The following is a 20,569-nucleotide window of genomic DNA, read 5'->3' as shown; positions in this document are numbered from 1 at the left end:
TCCTGCTAATGCACTGCCTGGGAGGTGGTAGGGATGGCTCAAGTAACTGGGTTCCTGCAATCCAAGTGGGAGATTGGGATTTTATTCTTGGTTCCTAGTTTCAGCCTGGCCCAGACCATTCCTGGCTTTTGTAGACATTTGGGAAGTGAGCCGTGGGTTCGCTCTCTTTCCTTGTTCCTCTGCCTCTCCAAATAAACAAAAAGGAGTATTTCTGTCAAAGGGCATACATGATCTAAAGAAGGAGTGTAAGATGGAAAGGTTGAAGGAGTAGAAAGGGAGCAAGGAGTGCCGGCATCACAGACAACCACAGAGGACGCCCCATCCATCCCCACAAGGTTCTCTGTGTATGTCTGTCAATGACTCCATCACGTAGACTGTTGGACATTAGAGGCAGAAAGGCGAAAAATGAAGTCTGCACCCAATACTCCATTACCAGTGTCCACATGGCTTAGCTATGTATACGAAATCTGTGTTGAGGACGAGATCACTTGGGAAGCTTCAAGTGCAGAAAAAACACTACCTGTTTTCTGACTAAAGCAGGTTAAAGAGGAAGAATGTCACAATGCGTAACCATCCACTGGGCAAAGCAGTGAGCGTGAAGTGTCCCTTACAGGCATCTGATCATGAGTGAAAAGTCATCCGGAAAACAACCCAAAAGTTCAATAAAGGAATAATGTGTATCATCAGGGTAAATCCCAGAAGATAAAGGGAAACAACCTGAAGAAGAAATGAACATGAAGGTAAAGAGAAATACAAAGATGCCTACAAGGACAGTCATAATTCCCTTTCCAGAAAGACACCAGCTTAGTGCATAGATCTTGAGAGCTGTTGCCAGACCTACCAGAGTAAAGGATGGAAGGACAGAAAGAAGACACAACATTGGCATATTCTAACTCCCCACCACCTGGCACAACAAGGTTGCCTGCATTTCCTACGGGCCAAGTGGCAACATGAAAGGAGGCTGGATTTGAACTGCCCAGCTGGCACCCCACTCAGTAGTGCTGCCTGCTGGATGAGATCTCAATAGCAAGTGGCAAGCCAGAGATGGACCACCTGCTGCAGGAATGACAGAACCTCATGCTGAACTCAACCTGCTACCCAGAGAACAAAGGGATTTGGGAGACCATAGGGGCAGTGACAATGACCAACACGAGCATCCACTGAAGAACTGTCTATCCGCTTGCTCATCCCCATCACTGTTTGTCACTCCAGAAGAAATCCAAGGAAAGATGTATCTCAGATTAACTCCCTCATCATCCCATGGAAGTGGAAGAAGCCAACCTCAGCCCTATCTCACTTTAGATTCTAGATGTTGTACATCAAGCCTAAACCAGGGAGGAGGGAGAATGAGACTTAAATCAACATGACAACCAAGTTTTTAAATGTAACTGGACTTTCAATAGCTATGAATACTCCCACAGTTTAATTACAGGATGGGCAAGGGAATTTGAAGAGGCATGGCGGCACCAAAGTGGCTCTGTTATGTATACCCTACTAACCCTGGAACTTCAACCAAAATGGGACAATACATACCCAGGGGCCAAACACAGGCAAAGTCAGTGTGACCAAAACAGAATGATGCATCATGTCAGAGTCAAGCTACCCCAAGCCAACTTCCTCACACCTAGTTCTCCAAACCCTGATCCAGGCCTCCTTTCACACACTGCCCATCATTTACATGATCAGGGAGTCATGGGTGCTTACACCTATTGTGGAACACGTGACTGTCACGGAAAGTAAATAAGAGACTGGAGCCAGGTCACCAGCACAGAGCTATGCCCTTGGACACTCGCTCTGCCCTCAGGTTAACTCTGGGATTCCACCTACCTCTGTTGGCCCCTTTGATCGCTTCTGTGTTACTGGGGATGAAAAAGGGATGACCATGTTGGCGGCAGAAAGAGGGATAAGATTCAAAGCCCTATTGGGACATCCTGCATTATTTTCCTCTGCTGCCATAACAAAGCACTGGAAATTCAGAGTCATAAGATAACCACAGGTATGTTCCTTTCCAGTTCTGAATGTCAGAATCCTGAAATGATAAACACAGAATCCACAAACTGAAATGAGGGGGATGCTACGGATACCTCTTCAAGGGACATTACTGGTCCATACATCTGACCTCCTGCAAGACTGGAGGCCAAGTTTCCCAGATGTCCACACTGACAATATCGAGGGGCTTGGAGCAGATGGATCTCTAGTATGATGTTTTTCTAAAGCCTGGAGCTTTGAAAGCTCCAGAATAGTATAAAGGATCTGAACCTGGAAAATGCGAAGATGCTCTGAGAGCACAGATTCTGGCGTTGAAGGAGGTGGAGCCTTGCTCCTCCCCAGAAGACATGAACAGGAGAGTTGACCCAAACACTATGTCGATTGTGCCCATTGGCAAGGGGAGCAGGTCACTGGGAGCCGCAGGCTCGAGTGCTGGATGGACTTTATTCTGACGAGCCTTTTCTATGCTTCACCTCAAAGGTAGGAACACGGTTAGGCCTCTTCACCTAATTAAACGCATATCTTTTCTCCTTGGGTTATTTGAGATCTAAATTAAAATAATGGATGCTGTAAAAAAAAATCTGAAATGAATTTTTACAGCACTGAAATCAGTGGGTCACCAGGGCCACTTACTGCTTTTTGTTTGTTTCATTTGAAAGGCAGAAAAAGAAAGGGAAGCAGGGAGAGAGAGATCTCCCGACTTCCTAACTCCATGCAACAGCCAAGGCTGGGCCAGGCCAAAGCTGGGAGCCAAGAACTCAATCCGAGTTACCCCTGGGGATGGCAGGGCCCCAATATTTGAATCATTATTTGCTGCTTGCCAGGGGTCACATTAACAGGAAGCAGGATTAGGAGAGGAGGCAGGACTCAAATTCAGGCACTCTGATGCAGGCATTCCAAGAAGCTTCTTAACTGGGGTATTAAATACCTGCTCTGCCGGCCAGTTATGTCTGTGGGCTATGGACACTTCCTGACTCCTGGCTGCACCACTCCAGCCTCTGGCTTCCCGTGGTGTCCCTCCAGTCTCCCTCATCGATCCCACAGCATCCTATAGGTTCATCCCCTCCCTCCACAACAACAACACACACACGCACACACACACACGCACACACACATACACACGCATTTGTGTAGAGACCCTTTCACCACGTAAGGGAACATTAATGAGCTTCAGGGATGCAGAGGTCCTTACTCAGCTGTGCATACATCCCAAAGGCCTCCACTCTCACTGCCTGGAGGCTCCAAGATACAGTGGCTAAGTGTGTCTCAGCCCAACCCGCCTCCAGGCCCCTCTGCAGGATCCACCTCCTACACCAGCTTCCAGCCTTACAACGGGAAACCATCCTGTCTCATACTTAGGAAAAAAAAAAAAAGCAAGACCCAGAGGACAAAATCCGAGCCAACTCAGATATTGCCTATTTTATAAGTTGTGTTCTGAAATTTGCAAAATTCTTCTCCCCGAATATGAAGTCATTGCGAAGTTTACAAACGCATCTCAAGCCTTCCCAAACTTCTTGGGTCAAATGCCCCCTTGCCTTTCAAAACTGCCACCTTGAGGCACTGGTTCCAAGGAACTTGGAGAGGGGTGGTCGAAGATCAAATCGTCTTGGTCAGAGTCACAGGAGACAAGGAGAATAGGATTCCTTAGGGAATCTAAGGGATGCAGTTTCACCCCATGGGCAAACAAGGTAGACACACTTGAGGCCATCTCACTAGGATGGTGCAGGAGGTAACACTAGTAAGTCACAAGACCCACATCAAAACCGTGCCAGGAGGAACTTTCCAGAGAGCTGGGAAGCTACGCCATGACTTTAACACTAGTAGCAGACAGACAGGCCTGTCTTCTCTTCTCTTGGATAAGAGAAAAATGAGGGGTAAATTGAGATTTGGGGGCATTCATCCCTGGAGGATGAGGAGAAAGTCTAGAAAGTTCTCGGACATTCCAGGCTGATGCAGGAGAGCTGATGCCTCAGCTGCTCTCATCTTTGCGAAGACCGGAGTCCCCAAGGAGAAGGCCAGAGCAACAGGAAGCTTCCAGGGCCTGGGAGACAGGAAGAAGGAAGGCTTTTCCAGCTGTCTGGGTGAGGAGGACACAGTGCTGCTCCAGGAACAGTTGAGAGCAAATTAGCAAAACAACAGCCTGACAGCCCCACGCCTCACTCTGCTGCAATCTCACATCATGACTGCTGTGTTCAGAGCTGGAGTTCTGGCTCATTCCGTGACCATCTGACTTTGCTTACTTCGCTGGAGCCCTCAGGCTCCTTAGAGCTCAGCCTCACAGGTCGATCCATTTCCCACCAAGCATCAGGAGGCAGAACTTTTGAAGCAAGCAAGTGAAGATGCTAACAAACGTTCGGAGGTCCCCACCCAATCACCAGTCTCAGAAATGGAAGTATACCCAGGCTGACCCCAGATTAACATTCGAAAGTGAGACCCACCAACAGGGCCCAGGACTGACTCCCTTCAAGTATGAGGAGGCAGTAGCTTGTCACACCTGCGGGAACCTGGCCCTGAGACGGTCAGGCTCCACCTTCACCCACCTGTCTCTCCCCAGCGAATGATGCCTCCCTAATGTCCCCGACAAGTCCACAGCAGAACATAGACACCCATGCACCTCCGAGGCTAAGATGCACATCCGTGGTGTGCGTGGATGACATCCCAGACACTCTGACTTTTTCATTCTTTCTCCCACTTCACAAAGCATGAGCTCCTACTCTCCCAAAGCAGATGCCACCACGGCTTCCTCCAAGTCGATTAGGAAACTGGGGGACACTGTGCAAAGATGTTTGTTTGACACAGCCGTGATGCGGTGCAGCTGGGCTCCGGACAGTGCCTGCTGCCTCCTTTTATAACCTTCTGTGCGCGTTGTCTCAACACACAGCAACAGCCCCGCCACAGGCACACAGATGTGGAAAAATCCAAAAGAGGTCAGGGACTGATTCAAGTTGGGCAGGCGCTGCCCTTGGCCAGAGGTCAGCAGACTGTCTCAAAGCGCATTTCAGTTTTACAGGGTGCAAGCTGACCTTGAAGCCTCGGCTCTCTGACCAGATTTACGTAGCCTGTTCCAGACCCGCTAACAGGACCGAAAAGGAAGCATGCATCTTTATGTTCCCGATACTTCCTTCCACTGGCCAGAGAAATCCTGCATCACTCAGAGGATGCTTCCCTTCAGTTCCAACAGGAGATGTGAGAGAGGCCGGGCTGCTTTGTACAGAACACAGCATGTGTACCCTCCAGGTCGCCACCTTCTTCAGCATTCCCTAGTGCTCAGGAGGTAATTCAGGAAGCAATGCATGAGCTGGGTCCTTCCACAGTCGTTGGGAATGACACACATCTAAAGACAGGACTGCAAACCGGTGGGCTACGTATGCACAGAAGGAAACCCAGACTACCTACTTAGCAGCCATTCTAGTCTGAATTGCTGATGTAATGGCATGGCCGGTGTATACATGGTAGCCACCGTGGTAACCGCCTTTTGCTCAGGGTCCACGAAGGAGCCAAGGGACCTGGTTCATCCTTACAGCTACAGCAACCAGACATATCATTGGCTGCAGACATGAGACAAAGTCAAGTTCTCTGGAGTGGAATGAACACAAATGCCACTCCCATGGTCTCGGACATGGATTCTAAGCAAACAAAAAAATGATGTTCCCCCACCCACACACACACACACACACACACACGCCACTCCCCTTCCCATTACCTGTAGAAGGGGAGCATACATCAGGAATGTCCACATCAGATGCCACTGGAGGTTATTCTGGGAAGCCATGTGGTCTGGTCTCCTAAGAGTCTCACTTGCAGCCTACAAAAAAGGAGAGAGTTTCCAAGGAGCTCTGGCATCCCAGGGATAGAACCCGAGACTTTAATCAGCACCCTGAAGCCCAGACAAAAGCTTGGAAAGTGCTGCATTGATCCCGGAAGGAGCTGTTCACTGTAGGATACAAAGCCCCTGGAGTGGAGAGGGGTTGGGGGAAAGGGAGCTCTCTTTAGGATGTGTCCACATCAAGAGCAGGCTGGACTTGCCTCCAGCTGGACCACACGCCCAGCCTTACCGAAGCAACACCAGCTGCCTCCGGCACATCTGTCAGCAGCAGGGAATGGCCAATGGTACTGGTCTCAGGGAATCAGCATAGAGTCAATGGCTACGGCACCGGCCAGCTTCCACTGGTTGGGGCAGAGATGAGGCAAAGACCAACAAAGCCAACCAAGCAGTGAAAGGCTAGGCTGAGAACCCAGGTCTTTCAAGGTGTTCCCCTGTCGATGACAGCATGTGCTCTCCACGTTGGCACCTGCAGCTAGACTGGGCTGGGAGCTGAATTAAGGGAAGCTTAGAGGGCACTGCCCTGGGGAGAGGAACCAGCAGAGGTCAGTGGAGACCGACACAGCCGTGGGGCCTTTTTCAAAATTATATTTTATTATTATTATTTTTTTTTTCTGAGCGTGCCTGTCAACCTACAGGGAAATCAGTACGAGTCCGGGCTGGAAAAGCCGAGGTCACACTCCACTCTCCCTTCGCCTCGCGGGCGCCTTGGCGGAGCGGGTGTCCGGGGGCGGGTCGGTGGCTGCTCTCCATCTGGAGAAAGCATTAAGGGCCTGGCCTAATGCGATCCGCAAATGTGCTGCTGTTTCCGACCTGAGGCGGCGACTCTGGGCTGCCGGGGAAGGCGGCGGGTGCCGGCTCTTGGGCCTGGGCGCCCCCTGCTCGCCCGCATCTCTCACCAGCCTTCCCCGCGCGTGGGCGCGTTCTACTCCCACGGCTCCGGACCCTGGCAGTTGTTCCAGCAGCGTCGCCGCCGCTGTCCTACGCCCATTTCCCACCGCGCGCGCGCGCAACGGCCCTAACCCTCGGAGCTCCAGGTGCCTACGACCCGGTGCCAGCCGCCCGGACGTTCAGTAGCTCCAGACAACGCTATGGCGCTGCCGTCAACCTGCGCGCTACCTGTGAACCCGGAGTGCTGAGAAAACTCCAATCCTGAAGAGGTCTCCAATCCTCCCTGAATTCTTAGGACCCCATGGGGCATGCCCACAGCCAGCTGTCCAAGACCTGAGGAGAGCCCTAGTCCTGAAGGCCACAGTGTTCGCGTCGCATGAAGCCCCACACTCCCCTCGCTTAGAGTCGCCACTTGCTACAGAGGCTCCTTGCTCCCGAGCCTTTCGCTGGGTCTCCGTGGAGACTCCGCTGCGCCCGGCTCGGGGCACCCACCTTGCGCCTCGGCGGCGTCAGGGACGTGCAGCCCGGGGCTCAGGCGCGCGCTGGAGAGAGGCTGGCAGAGTGGTCCCGTCAACACTTCGTACAGAATCCGGGACCAGGACCTTCCCCGACGCCGGCCTCCAGCCTGCGGCGCCGCAGTCACCGCCGCCGCTGCCGTGAAGTTAAATGGGGCTGGGACAGGGTCCGCCCCGCCTCTCCCGCCCCCTCTGGGCGCGCAAAGCGCGGCGCTGGCCCTGACCCAGAGGCGTAGGGCGCGCGCCGCCACCTGCACCGCAGGGCAAGTGCACGACGCGGCCGAGCGTCTGTCTGCCCGCGCGTCGGCACTGCGCCCTCGGGCCGAGCCAGGGGCACTGGGGGCGCAAAGAAAACGCGCGGGGAGCCGGGCTCGGGCCGCCCAGGAGCGCGCGGGGCCGCGGCGACGGCGGGACTCGGCTGGAACGCTCCTCCGCCCGCTTCCTGGAAGCCACTCCACACCCTGGGCCGGCCGCCAGGCGTGGTGCCAATAGCCGGGATTGCCGACGCCGCCAGTACCGCCGCCGCCGCCGGCAGGCGCGTTGAGGAAAGGCGGCCGCTGCGCCGCGAGCCAGCCGGACCGCCCCGCCTCAGCCGGAGCAGGGATGCCGGCCGCCCCCTCCGAGAGCCTCCACCCACCGCGCCTGGGCGCGGGCGCCGGCTCTGCACTCAGGCCCAGCGGCCACACGGAGATTTGCGCGGAACCGCTGGCTCGTGCCTGAGCGACCTAGGCGCTTCTGACCTTGCCATGCCAGACTCAAGGCGGAGCCCGATGGCCCCCTCCAGTTCTGCGTCGCCGCCTTGGTCCCCAGTCGCAAAGGGCCAATGCGCGGGCGCCTGGACTGCAGGGTGCTCACTCTCACCCGGAGGCCCTCGGACCCTGAGCCACCCCGGACCACTGGGGAACGAGCAGGGGCGCTGCTTAGCTGGGTACCTGGCACCCCTATGTCCCCCACTTTGGGTAACAGAGCTCCCCAACTATCAGCAGTAGGGAAGAGGCCCAAGCCGGGACGAACATTGGATTGGTTGGCCCAGCGACTGGACAGGCAGCGACAGCAGTTTCCCTGTGGGCTTCTGTAAGTGAAGAAAAATCGGTAGAGTTTGTCTCTGGCCTTCACCTGGCCTCGGAGGTCTAAACCAAAGGCTAGGACATTAGTTTTAGAATTGATTTTACACTCCTACTTAAGTACTACCACTGCCATTTCCTGGTGTGCTGGCCCCTCTGCTTGTCTCTGTTGAGTATCTGATCTTCATCAGGGCCTTAGGCCAGTAGTAGTTTCATCATCTCATTGTTCCTGTCAGGAATCTAAGGCTGAGTGGAGAAGTCAGGACTGGAACCACACTGTGCAGCTTCTCCCTAGCACCTGAGTTCCTCCCTGGCAGAGTTCTCCTGCCTGCACTGTCGCTGGTTGCTTCCACCTGCAAGGGGAGCTTTCTCTGGAGAAGCTGGCCCTGTCCTTGCTCACTTACTCTGTCCTTCCATCTGCCTTCTTCTCTCTGACTGGCTCTCCACCTGGAAAATAAACTAAGTGTTTAGGGCACGGTTAGACTCAGTCAGAACTCTCCTCTGTTTAGTTAATTCTGCATGTTCACCTGTTGAAAAAGTTCTGTGAGTCGTGAATCTAAATACTGAGCTGCCAACCCTGGGTAGGTACAGAGTTAGCCAGCCCCTGGGGCAACATTTTCATCAACCAACACATCACCTTATTTGATGTGTATTTCTATTTTAAGGCTTCTTCTCGACATAGGTTGCCTGTTCATTAACACCAAGCTCATGGCTAACGCATTAGAACATGAGCCCCCGTGAGGTTTTATCCAACGTTTGTGTTTTCTTTGCAGGACACAACACAGTCTTCTGCATAGGAACACGTGACTGACTGCATGTTCACGCTGCTCTTGGGGTTCTTGAAGACGGTGACATCATCAGCTAAAGAGAGGAAGGTGTGAACGTGTGGTTGTAAAGAGAGCTTCCGGAAGGCTTGCTGACCAAGTGAGAGATGAGATAAGCAGGCAAGGTATTGCCTTGGAAGCAAGCACATCGAGCTACTAAGGATTTTCACCAAATGACTCTAAAAGTCCTGCAAATGCTGAGGATGGTTACAGATCAGTGCAAGTTAAGTGAATTTGCAAACAGCAAAGCCGGAAATAATGCAAACGGAAGGAACGATTTCCTAATCCCAAAGAAGAGGAGAGGAATAACCTTGTGAACTTAAAAATATATATATTTACCATGCCCCAGGCATTGTTTCTGGCACTGAGCTTGTATTAACTCGCTTAATCATCTCAGCAGCTTAGAGTTGATCGTCATTCAGTTCCCGTTTTACAAATGAGGAGACTGGAGTTGAAGGGTATAACACCACATAATCTTAGCAACTGGGCCATGCACTACCTCTCCGGTCATTGTAAAGCCAGCCTGACATATCATGGGGTCAGTTGTCAATGTCACAGAAATTCTCAAGATGACAAGGAGAACTCGGAGAACTGCAGGCTGCTTCTGCAGTGGCTGCTGCGTTGAGCTGAGTGCCCCGTGTCTGTAACACGGGAAAGCATTCAGCGTAGTCTGAGGGGCTCTGCTTTAAGAATCGGAAGTCCTATCTGGACTGCCTTTCTCCTTTCCCAGAGGGCACTGTGACTCCCGAGCCAGCCTCCAGCCTCAGGGAGTGCCCTCTGATCCGCACTGAGGCCAATGTTAGAGGAACAGACAAAAGAGAAAAACTTTATGGAAGTTCTGTCTTCCTTTGAACCCTGGCAGGATGGCTGATATGCTCTGACTTCAAATAACAGAGCCATAGAAGACAGAATCCATGATGGGAAGCGTTGCTGGCCAGACCCCCCGGATGTTGTCCCCACAAGCAAACTCAAGGCTGCGTCTGATGGAGGAGTGGAGAAAAGCACAGCATTTGAGCCCAGCTCTGCAGAAGGCAGAGCTGACTGAGGCAGACACAAGGCTGTCTTCACAGCCAGTGCCACCAGGCCAGGATGCCAGGTGGGCATGGTGCCCTAGAGTGCTCTTCAGGAAACACCTGTAAGAGAATGGGGGTACAAGACCGGGAAGGGGCAAGAGAGGAGCAAGCTGGCCTGTGTTGAGTTCAGCCTTCATGTGATCTTCAGAAACTACCCTACAGATTCGCTCTAGTTGAGGCAACAGGACTATGACATGCCAGTCTCTGCCACCCTTAGAGTTGGGTGGTGGTGTTACCTCCTAGGCTACCCCCACAGCAAGGACATTGGTCCAGAACAGTGTTGGCCATAAGCTCTTAGCTATTCCATTGCACCTGCTGGGGGGGACAGGTGAGCCTGCTGGCAACAGGAGGCAGATAGCAGAGCACCCTCATCAACAACATCTGATTCCACCGCTTTTCAGGATGTATGCCAAAGCCCGCACAGAAAGCATGCTCTGTTAATGCTGCTGGTTTCCTGTCTGTCCAGAATGGAGCTGTTCTTTTAAATGAAAATCTGCTTTTGTAAAATGGTCAAATCTCCATCCATGATGCTCCTTTGTCTCATCAGTAAAAAGAGCCCATGGGAGGAGCGATTGTGATAGAAGGTAGCTCTGCATGATGAGGGATGCTAGGAACCTTGGCATACTCTTGTACTTGGTTTTTCCCTTCAGCGGGCCCTGAGATCCCCATGGAGTTTCTCAGGGGTCTTGGAGCAGGCAGACCTGTAATTTCTAGCCAGGAGCTTTGGAATTAGCACTGTTGCAGCACTGCAGGGCTGAGCCAAGCAAAACACCTGTCGGGAGGGTGGGGGTGGCGGTGGCGGTGAGTGGGGTCTTTCCACAAAGTTCCATATATTGAGAGTAGGACAGGGAGTCCCCTAAGGATCTGTAAAGGACAGGAAAGGGATTCGATGATCTTGCCAGGACTGCAGAGTTTCCAATTTCCAAGGCCAAGACCCGTCTACCCTCCAGGGCTGGGAAGGTGCTGACCTGACTCAGGTTTGGTGCAGACCATAGTCCTGTATGTGGATAGACATGCATCCACATGGACTCCACTGGAGACATCACAGTAAAAGAACTGATGTGCTAGTGTCATTCTGTAGATCTTTATCTTCTGAGAGGCACCAAGTGACCATACGAGGCAGGGCACCAAGAATCCAGGTTCTGATCCAGACATGGCCACCCATTGGAAAATTCAAGGCAAACTACTGCCTTTGGACATCCAGTTTTCCCCTGATTTTTCAAAGTGTAGAGATCATGAAGTTCCAACAGCCCCTTTCTGGGTAACTCCAGAGGCTGCTTTCATAATTTGCTTTTAAGTACCTCCGTAATCTAGAGCCCAGCTCTGGAAATCGCTCCTCAGCCCCACACAGGCAAGCCAGTTGTTGAAAGGGCCTCTAAGCACTCGCTTTGCATGGTCAGTTTAAGCATTTTGCAAACAAGCAGCCATTTCGATTTCACTCAAGCTCATTGACTCCTGTTTCACACACAGTTCTAACCAGTTTATTCACCCTGTTTACAAGAGCACAGTAGAGGTTACAAGTCAGAACCTCTGCCAAGAGACTTTCCAACAGCATAAAGGGTCTGTGGTGGGGGAGGGGGGAAAGAAACTAGAAAAGTCACAAAAGAAGTCAAGGATCACTGTAGTAATCCTTCATGGCTTCACGGCCATCCGCGGGGCCTGAGAGGACCACAGGGCAATGGACAGCAGCATGGTCACGTTCATGAACCCACGGTGCTTCTGGAAGTGCATGCCACATTTCAGAAGCAATACTCACCCACCACAGTAGGAAAATAAAAGCATAACCAGGTGGTATTCATGCCTTTAAATATTAAAACTTAAATGTCAAAAAAAAAAAAAATCAACACCTAGAACATTGTCCCTGACAACTCCAGAATGTGAGAGCTTTATTCTTGAATGAATTAATGAGAACAGAAAGCAGGGACTGCAAGCTGGGTGATGTTCAACACGGTTCCCTGCACTGTGTGAAGATGTGATCTCAATGTTCTTAGAACTCATTGAGGAAAAAGGGCACGTTTTCTCCAGGGCTGTGTTACATGTCACTCACCATGCACTGCAAACTGAAGCCCGCCTGTTTAGTCTGCTTCCCTACATATTCCTTACACTCTCGGCTGGGCGATATTTGGCTTGGAAGCATCACAAAGGAATACTTGAAAAGTCTCTCTCCTTTTTTTTAAAATATAAGTTCAATGAAAACATTTCAATGCATTAAGTTTTAGAAAACACATTAACTTAGGGAGGGTTTTGATGGTCTGTGAAACATTTTTATCCCTTCTTTACTCAGGCAAAAATGTTCTGTGAATGAATCTGAAGAACCTTCACCATAAACACCAGGTCTGCTGAAACCCAAAGGAAAACAAGCAAACAACACATCCATGAATATAATGCAATGAATGCGTACCGATGGACAATTGCTCAAGATAAAGAGCCTGACTTAAGGGATGAACAGATACAGTGTGCTAAGTATTCTTGGAGGTGAAAAAACAGGATGTTGCTAGCACAGTCAGTTGGAGGACAGCTAATTCAGTTGTGGGAATGTTAGAGCTTTCTTAAGAAAAGTGGTATTTCAGGGTCCCGGTGTGGTAGCCTAGTGGCTAAAGTCTTCACCTTACACACACCAGGAGCCCATATGGGCACCAGTTCTAATCTCGGCGGCCCCACTTCCCATCCAGCTCCCTGCTTGTTACCTGCAAAAGCAGTAGAGGACCCTGCGGCCACGTGTGGGAGACCCAGAAGAGGCTCCTGGCTTCTGACTTCAGATCAGTTCAACTCTGGCCATTGTGGCCACTCCGGGAATGAATCAGTGGAGAGAAGATCTTCCTCTCTGTCTCTCCTCTCTGTATATCTAACTTTCCAATAAAAATAAATAAATCTTAAAAAAATGAAAAGTATTTCAGTTGAGAACTCAAATATAAAATCAGCATTGGATCTTACTGTTCAAAAAAATTCTAAAAATCTCTTCTTCCGTGGCTCTTCTCCAATGCAAAACAATTGACCATCTTACACATGTGCTTTAGAATAATAAACATGGTCATGGGGATGGAGATCTGGGAAAGAAATAAATGAATTTATTCTGAGCAGATCCAACTGACCACTCGAACCTGTTTACAAATAAGGGCATGCGTGCACACATTTCCAGTCTAAAAAGGAAATGAGAGAGCACTGTGGGTTCTCTGGTGCACAGATTCAAACAGAATTTCTGCCTCCTCGTAGTCACAGCTGAGTGTTTGGTGTGGTTCAAACAGTACAACGTGTTCATAGCATATGACTCAATGCCTTCTTCCTGGTCCCTTCCAGCCTTCTTGGAGTTAGGCAGAACCATTGACTTCCCTGGCCAATGAAACGAGGGTGAAAGGAACTGTTTCACTTCCTGGTGTAGGTATCGAGAAGCGTCTGTGGGTTCGGCTGCCTCCTCCTTGTAGGGGAGTTGATGGAGAGGCTATGCTGACCTGCAATGTCAAAGGAACCCCCTGCATGGACCTCTCCATGAAGAACAGATCCTCTGTGACAGGTCTAACCTGGACCAGAGATCAGCTTTACCTGTTCAACCTCTCAGATGCCTGTTAGTTATTGCAGCACATACCTCATCTATGCTAATGTGTTTGGGTCATGAAGTGAAAATGGATGTGGCAAAAGGTAGTGAACAGAGGTAGATGGGAGGACATTTATGAAGACCACATAAGCCAGGTTAAGGTAATTCACAATTTATCCCAAGAACAATAGGTTGCTTGACCAGCTACTTGACAAAGCATCACCAAGATGAGACTGAGCTTCAGACTGATTATCCCTGGCTGTATTTTGAGTGCTGCAGGCAAGAACTCAAGATGGCCTCTCCTGGCATAGTGACAGAGGGGAAAGAAGAAAATACATGGCTTTGAGAGTTACCAGGTAGAAGTGTGGGACATGCTGAACGATTTGAAGAGTAGCATATTAACAGCATGGGCTTTGGTGCACTTGTTAAGATGCTACTGCAGGTGCCTGCATTTCACATCTGGAGTACTTAAGTTTGAATACTGATTCCACTTACATTTCAAATTCCACCTTTCCGCTAACACACACACTGGGAGGCAGAAGTGGTAAGTCCAATACTTGGGTCTCTGGCACCCACATGGGAGACCTGAAGGCTCCTGGTATCAACCTTGCCCAGACCTACCTGTTACAGACATTGGGGAAGAGAACCAATAGAATGAACCATTTGGTCTATCTCTGTATCTGCTTTTCACATACATAAAAAAAATTTAAAGCAGTAAAGAATAGGATACTAAGAAGAAATGAATCAAGACTGGATCCTTGATTTCTGATCTGACAGGTGCCAAGGTTGTCACTCACTGATACAGAGCATGGAGGAGGAAAGGAATGTTGGCTGAGACAGGGAGCACAGGTTGCATGGTTTCATCCAGGACATTTTGTGTTGTAAATGCCTTTGGATCTAGAATCAGAAACACAACCCAAGCAAGAGATGCCTATGGATAACTGATTGGCATATGATTGGTAGTTGAAGCCACAGACTGATGTAGAAAGAAGAGTCCACAAGTGATAACAGGCAGCTAACAGTATCTCTGCCATATTTCTCTAGGTCTGCGCACAAAGAATTTCTATCCTGTACATATAATATGTGTACCCTCACCCCCCACAGAAATTTGTATCTTTTTCTCAAGGCTTCACACCAAGAAGTGGTCACAATGAGTGCCCCTTGAGGTCTGCCCGTATGCTTACCTTGTGTTCGTTAGACCTAGTACCTCTGGCTTGAAGGAACTTTTCCCAGCTTTCTTCTTTTCTTTCATCCTAAACTTCAACTTGAATGACACGCCCAGAGTCCTCCAAGGTCAATCTGATGCTAACCCGAGCCCCAAGTTAACCATGAAAATGAGAGTGGCACTTGGTGGGCATATCTCATGAAATTGTTTAGTATTAGCTCAGTAAATGTGTGCCAGGAGATTGTATTATTACCTCCAAATTTATATAGGGGAACAGGAAAAATGAGAGCAAAGTCTCCAGTGTTGCACAAAATTTAAATAAGGAAAAGGGAAAGAACATTTTAAAAATGGATACTGATGTGAAATGTCAGATGCAGTCTTCCAATTCCAGAAGATAATTTGAACTCAAATATTTTACACAACCAACCATGCCCTTACTGAAATTACCAATTAGAGAAGACAGAATATGCTGGAAACTAGAAAGGGAACTCACCTTTGTAGCTGAGGCTTGGTGAGTCACTAAGTTCAGTGGTAGCCAAGGCAATGGTAACAATGGCCCTTGAAATGAAGCAAAAGAACTGAGCGTCCCTCTTTGAGCACTCTGTAAATAAATAGTGTGGCAATGGCTGGTACAGAGGCATACCACGCTAATTCCTTTTTTTTTTTTTTGTAACCAGGTTAATTTTTTTTTAAGATTTATTCATTTTTTATTACAGCCAGATATACACAGAGGAGGAGAGACAGAGAGGAAGATCTTCCGTCCGATGATTTACTCCCCAAGTGAGCCGCAACAGGCCGATGCTATGCCGATCCGATGCTGGGAACCTGGAACCTCTTCCAGGTCTCCCACACGGGTGCAGTGTCCCAATGCATTGGGCAGTCCTCAACTGCTTTCCCAGGCCACAAGCAGGGAGCTGGATGAGAAGTGGAGCTGCCGGGATTAGAACCGGCGCCCATACGGGATCCTGGGGCGTTCAAGGTGAGGACCTTAGCCGCTAGGCCACGCCGCCGGGCCCCCCAGGTTAATTCTTTAGCTGCAGCACTGGCATCCCACATGGCAGCAGTTTTTGTCTTGACTGCTCCAATTCCGATCCAGCTCTCTGCTTGGACCTTGGAAAAACAGCAGAGGGCAGCCCAAGATCTTGGACCCCTGTACCCATGTAAGAGACCAGGAAGAAACTCCTGGCTTCAGATCAGTTCAGCTCTGGCCATCGGCCTTCTGGGGAGTGACCCAGCAGGCCTCTTTCTGGGTCTCCTTCTGTCTTTGTAAAATCTGCATTTCAAATAAAAATCAAAAAATGTTCTTAAAAAAATAGTGTGCAAGTATAAAAGAGAGTAACTAAAACAACTTACAGAATCACTTTCCCCCTTTGCCTTGAAAGATGAAGTAATTCTTGTTTAATCAGCTATGATTCTTCTCTTGGACTTAGACTGAACAAGAGGAATTGCTTAGTCAAAACACACACATACACACACACATACACACACACACACGGACTGATATCGAAAAAAAGAGTCCACAAGACATCTATACAGGGTGTGGGCCTATGTCTGCTACGTCACGTTTCCCGTGGCCTTCATGGTGGGGGCTACACCTGGAATAGTTCATCCAGAGAAAGGCACCGCAGCCCACCAAGATGGAAAAGAGCATCTCCAAGCTCTAAGAGGACCACAAGCTCAGCAAGGACCACCCACAGGTGCTGACCCTCAAGGACAAGCTGAAGCTTGCCCAGAAAGCCGTTCTGAACAGAAACTGCCCAGAGAGGACCTGATGGAGGACATGAGCCCTGCGGTGTCCTGGAAGCCAGGACTGGGCTGCCACCCTGTCACCCTGTCCAGGGTCCAGGGGTTGATCTGCTTTGCCACTTATTCTGGCCCCATTCACCCCCACCCTGTAGCTGCAGCCACACCAACTGCTCCTTTCTGGGCAGTTTGACTTTATGAGGATGTGGCCCAAAGACTACACCTGTTGTCTAGGGGCCACAAGCACTCAGGCTGTGAGTGGAGGAGGACGCTGGGGGGAAGAGGATATGAAGTACACGGAGGCCATCACTGTCCATGGAGAGGCTGTCTGGATTCCAGGCTAATGGTTAGGATCTGGCTACGGCCTTCAGGATGGACACTGTGGGTGGGCTACTGGTTTGCACTGGAAAGAATCCACAAAAGTCTCTCTGGTTCCCTTCACTGGTTTACCCCAATTTTGTGCTCATTCTTCCTGAAACCCTGGTGTACCTGCTGGGGCGTGGCAACCCCCCAGGAAGAAAAGCACTTTTTCTGTTCTTGGAAGCCCAGGCTGTTGGCTTTGGGGCCAAAAAGAATACGTACTTTGTGAAATCACTGGAAAACAATCACCACCTTCTGACACCCATGTAGTACAAAACATGATTAAACTGGTGTCTGAGAATTGGAAGAAAGGAGGAAGGACTGAAGGAAACAAGGAAGGAAGGAAGGCGAGAGGGAGGGAAGAAAGGAAGGGAGAGAGAAAGAAAGAGAAAGGAAGAAGGAAGAAAGGGAAGAAAAAGAAAGGAAAGGAGGGAAGGAAGGAAGGAAGGAAGGAAGGAAGGAAGGAAGGAAGGAAGGAAGGAAGGAAGGAAGGAAGGAAGAAAGAAAGAAAGAAAGAAAGAAAGAAAGAAAGAAAGAAAGAAAGAAAGAAAGAAAGAAAGAAGGAAAAAGAAGGAAAAGAAAGAGAGAGAAAGAAAAGAGAAAAGAAAGAGAGAGAAGGAAAAGGAAGGGAAAGGAAGGGGGCCTCTCCATGCACAGCCTGCACATGTTCCCACAGACAGCCCAGGGATCTCAACAGCAGGTACAGTGGCCTTGACTCTGCTGGTGTTGGCATCTTTAGGACATGAAAGGGAAATTAAGTAGGTGGCTTTTCTGGGCCAAGAGATGGCAGAAAATGATAGGAAATAAAGTTCCTGTGACTGATCCCAAGGACATGAAGAGCTGTGATTTAAACCACAAGGAGTTGAAAGAACAATCAGGAATAACCAGTGTACTACAAGATTACTCAGAAAGAAAACCATGCATAACTTTCAGATTGTTTTGTAATAAAATTAATTTCTTAATTCCATTTTCCATGAACTTTAATACCCTTACATTAGTTTTAAAACAAAAAAAAAATTATTCCAACTCCTGAAACATTTCTTTTTAAAAAGGTTTTATTTCTGCCCACTTAAAAGGCAGAATAAGAGACAGAGAAATCTTTCATTTGCTGGTTTATGCATCAAATGCCCACAATAGCCAGGGCTGGGCCAGACTGAAACCGGAGATCAGGAACTCCAACTGTGTCCCCTATCTGAGACACCTGCTACCTTCCAGAATGAGTAAGCAAGAAGCTGGATCAGCAGAAAAATAGCTGGGGTTTGAACCAGCATTCCAAAACTGAATGAGGGTAACCCAAATGACAGCTTAACTCACTGTGCCACAAGTCCCACTCCATTAAAGTCATAAAACAATGAAAGAGAAAATTGGCATGGATTTAAAAAAATGAAAAAATAGATGACTTCATGCAAGTCGCATGGAAAATTTTGTGTGCAAATCTTTGAACGCTACAAAGCAGGGCAGACTGAACCTAGTTCCAAGGCCCAGGTGGACGATGCTGCCTGCTGGCCTTTTCCATGGATACCTTGAGGAAGATTCTGCATCACCCATTTCCTCACTGAGCTGGCTGTAGCTGTCCATGGTAAAGATAAACAGCTCCCTGGCCTTCTGACATCACTGACAGAGCAAGATTCCTGGGTGGATATCAGTCACATATCTGTGATCATGATGCATCATCCATTGACTGCACATGAACTTGCCTCACTCCACCACAGCTGAGATGCATGTAGGACAACAACCCAACTTTGATGAGGCAGGTGATGATGACAACATCTCAGGATGAGAACTGAAGGGCTACTTGAAGCAGAATTGGCCCTCACATTATGACTGCTTGTATCAGACTGCCACAGGAGACAGAATATAATTCCATTACCTTTAAGTAGGAATGTTTGGATTTTTGGTTTCAGTGGTTTAAACTTCACCCTTATTACTGATACTGATATTAATACTAATACTAATAAAGTTACTAATACTAATAAAGTTAGCCCTGTGTCCCCACTAGTTTGAGTCATCCTGCTTATAGCTGAACCCACACATTTCTTGCCCCATCCTCTCACACTCAAGTGCAATAGCTGTCCCTTCTTCCAGTTTCTACAAATAGGGATGTTCTGTAATGTTCCAGGCCAGATCTGAAAAGATGCTCTGAGGTATCTGATGCAGGAGTCGAATAAAGCTCTAGGTGTGACTCATAGTCTCTCCCTCCCCCGCAGTTGGTGGGCACAGACAGAAGGTACCTTATCGTACCCTACTAGGTAGGCATCATGGAAAGGCTGTGTGTCCCTGGTGGTGGAGACTGTGGTGGTCCAGAACTCCTTGGACAAGTGGGTATTGTGGCTATAGACTTTTTTGCCTCTCATCCTAGTTACACTGTGACTTAACCTCTCATGGTAGGAACCAAGTACCAATTATCATCTCTTTTAACCCTTGTCCTGTGCCTTGGTTTGTTCAGAACTCGGGTGGGAAAGAAGAGCAGCACTTGCTGGAATAAGGTTCCCAGACCCAATCCTCCCCCCAGCTTATTTCTCAGGGCTGCTTGGGGCACTCTCCTCTGTCCATCTGAAGCACTGGTCACAACACTGGATGTACGTTGGAAACATAGGAGAGGCTTTTAAAAATCACTCATGCCCAGGCTTAACTCAAGTCAGTCAAATGAAAAGGTGTGGTGGGTAATAGACATACTTTACCAAAAAGTTGTCTAGGGACAGTGAGAACCACTCAGCTGACACATCCCTGTTTGATACCTCCCCACTGTTGGGGGCAACCTGATTCTCCAGACCCACACACAGAAAGGAAACACAGCCTTTCTTTCCAAAAACCCCCTTTTTGTTATGATAATAAAAATCTACCGCACTCCTAGGATTTACTTAGCAGTTAAACTGTCAAGTTTCTGGATTCATTTGGGGATTTATATAGAAATGTGTGGCAGTGCACAACTGAAAGGCTTTGTGTTGGGAAAAATAATCATCGTTAACATCAGCATGACGGAGTTAGAAGATGGGGTTGAACAGCTACTGAAGACTGACTGAAGAAAGTAATTGTCCTTGGCAAGTGGCTTGTAATGACATAGAAGAGAATTTGATATTTTATTAAGACCTGTTTTTAAAAAAAGCAAAAGGGGGCCTAGCGGCTAAAGTCCTCGCCTTGAACGCACCGGGATCCCATATGGGCACCGGTTCTAATTCCGGCAGCTCCACTTCCCATCCAGCTCCCTGCTTGTGGCCTGGGAAAGCAGTCGAGGATGGCCCAAAGCCCTGGAATCCTGCAGACCTGGAGGAGGTTCCTGGTTCCCAGCTTCGGATCGGCATAGCACTGGCTGTTACGGTCACTTGGGTGGTGAATCATCAGATAGGAGATCTTCCTCTCTGTCTCTCCTTCTCTCTGTATATCTGACTTTGTAATAAAAATAAATAAATCTTAAAAAAAAGCAAAAGGAAGAAATATTTGCCTATATTTGAAATGCAGAGTAACAACAGAGAGAGAGAGAAGGGACAGTGAGAGAGAAGAAATATTTCGTAGACGAGTTCACTTTCCAAATGCTTACAGCAGCCAGGGGTGGGCTGTCTCAAAGCCCAGAGCCAGGAACTCCATCCGAA

At 49.1% G+C, this 20,569-nt stretch overlaps 1 protein-coding gene across 3 annotated transcripts in view; it reads right to left on the bottom strand.

Moving 5' to 3' along the window:
- The window catches only part of ADAMTSL3 (ADAMTS like 3), a 318,481-nt gene extending 303,475 nt beyond the window's left edge, over nucleotides 1-15,006 (bottom strand). For 2 of the 3 annotated variants that reach the window (XR_009245576.1, XM_058665538.1), the window contains exons 1-2: nucleotides 7,196-7,615; nucleotides 5,693-5,794 (exon numbers count right to left, since the gene is read on the bottom strand). Coding sequence is in view for 2 of the 3 variants with exons in the window: in XM_058665538.1 (XP_058521521.1) it covers nucleotides 5,693-5,761 (69 nt within the window). In the remaining variant the exon portion in view is untranslated. Of the gene's footprint in view, nucleotides 1-5,692; nucleotides 5,795-7,195; nucleotides 7,616-14,895 lie in introns of those variants that run through there. The other variant, XM_058665539.1, reaches the window with a different exon arrangement.
- Between the last annotated feature and the right edge of the window lie 5,563 nt (nucleotides 15,007-20,569).

Source organism: Ochotona princeps, chromosome 6, assembly GCF_030435755.1.
Source record: "Ochotona princeps isolate mOchPri1 chromosome 6, mOchPri1.hap1, whole genome shotgun sequence".
NCBI lineage: Eukaryota > Metazoa > Chordata > Mammalia > Lagomorpha > Ochotonidae > Ochotona > Ochotona princeps.
The sequence above is the reverse complement of the archived record's forward strand: the minus strand, read 5'-3'. Positions and strand labels throughout refer to the sequence as shown.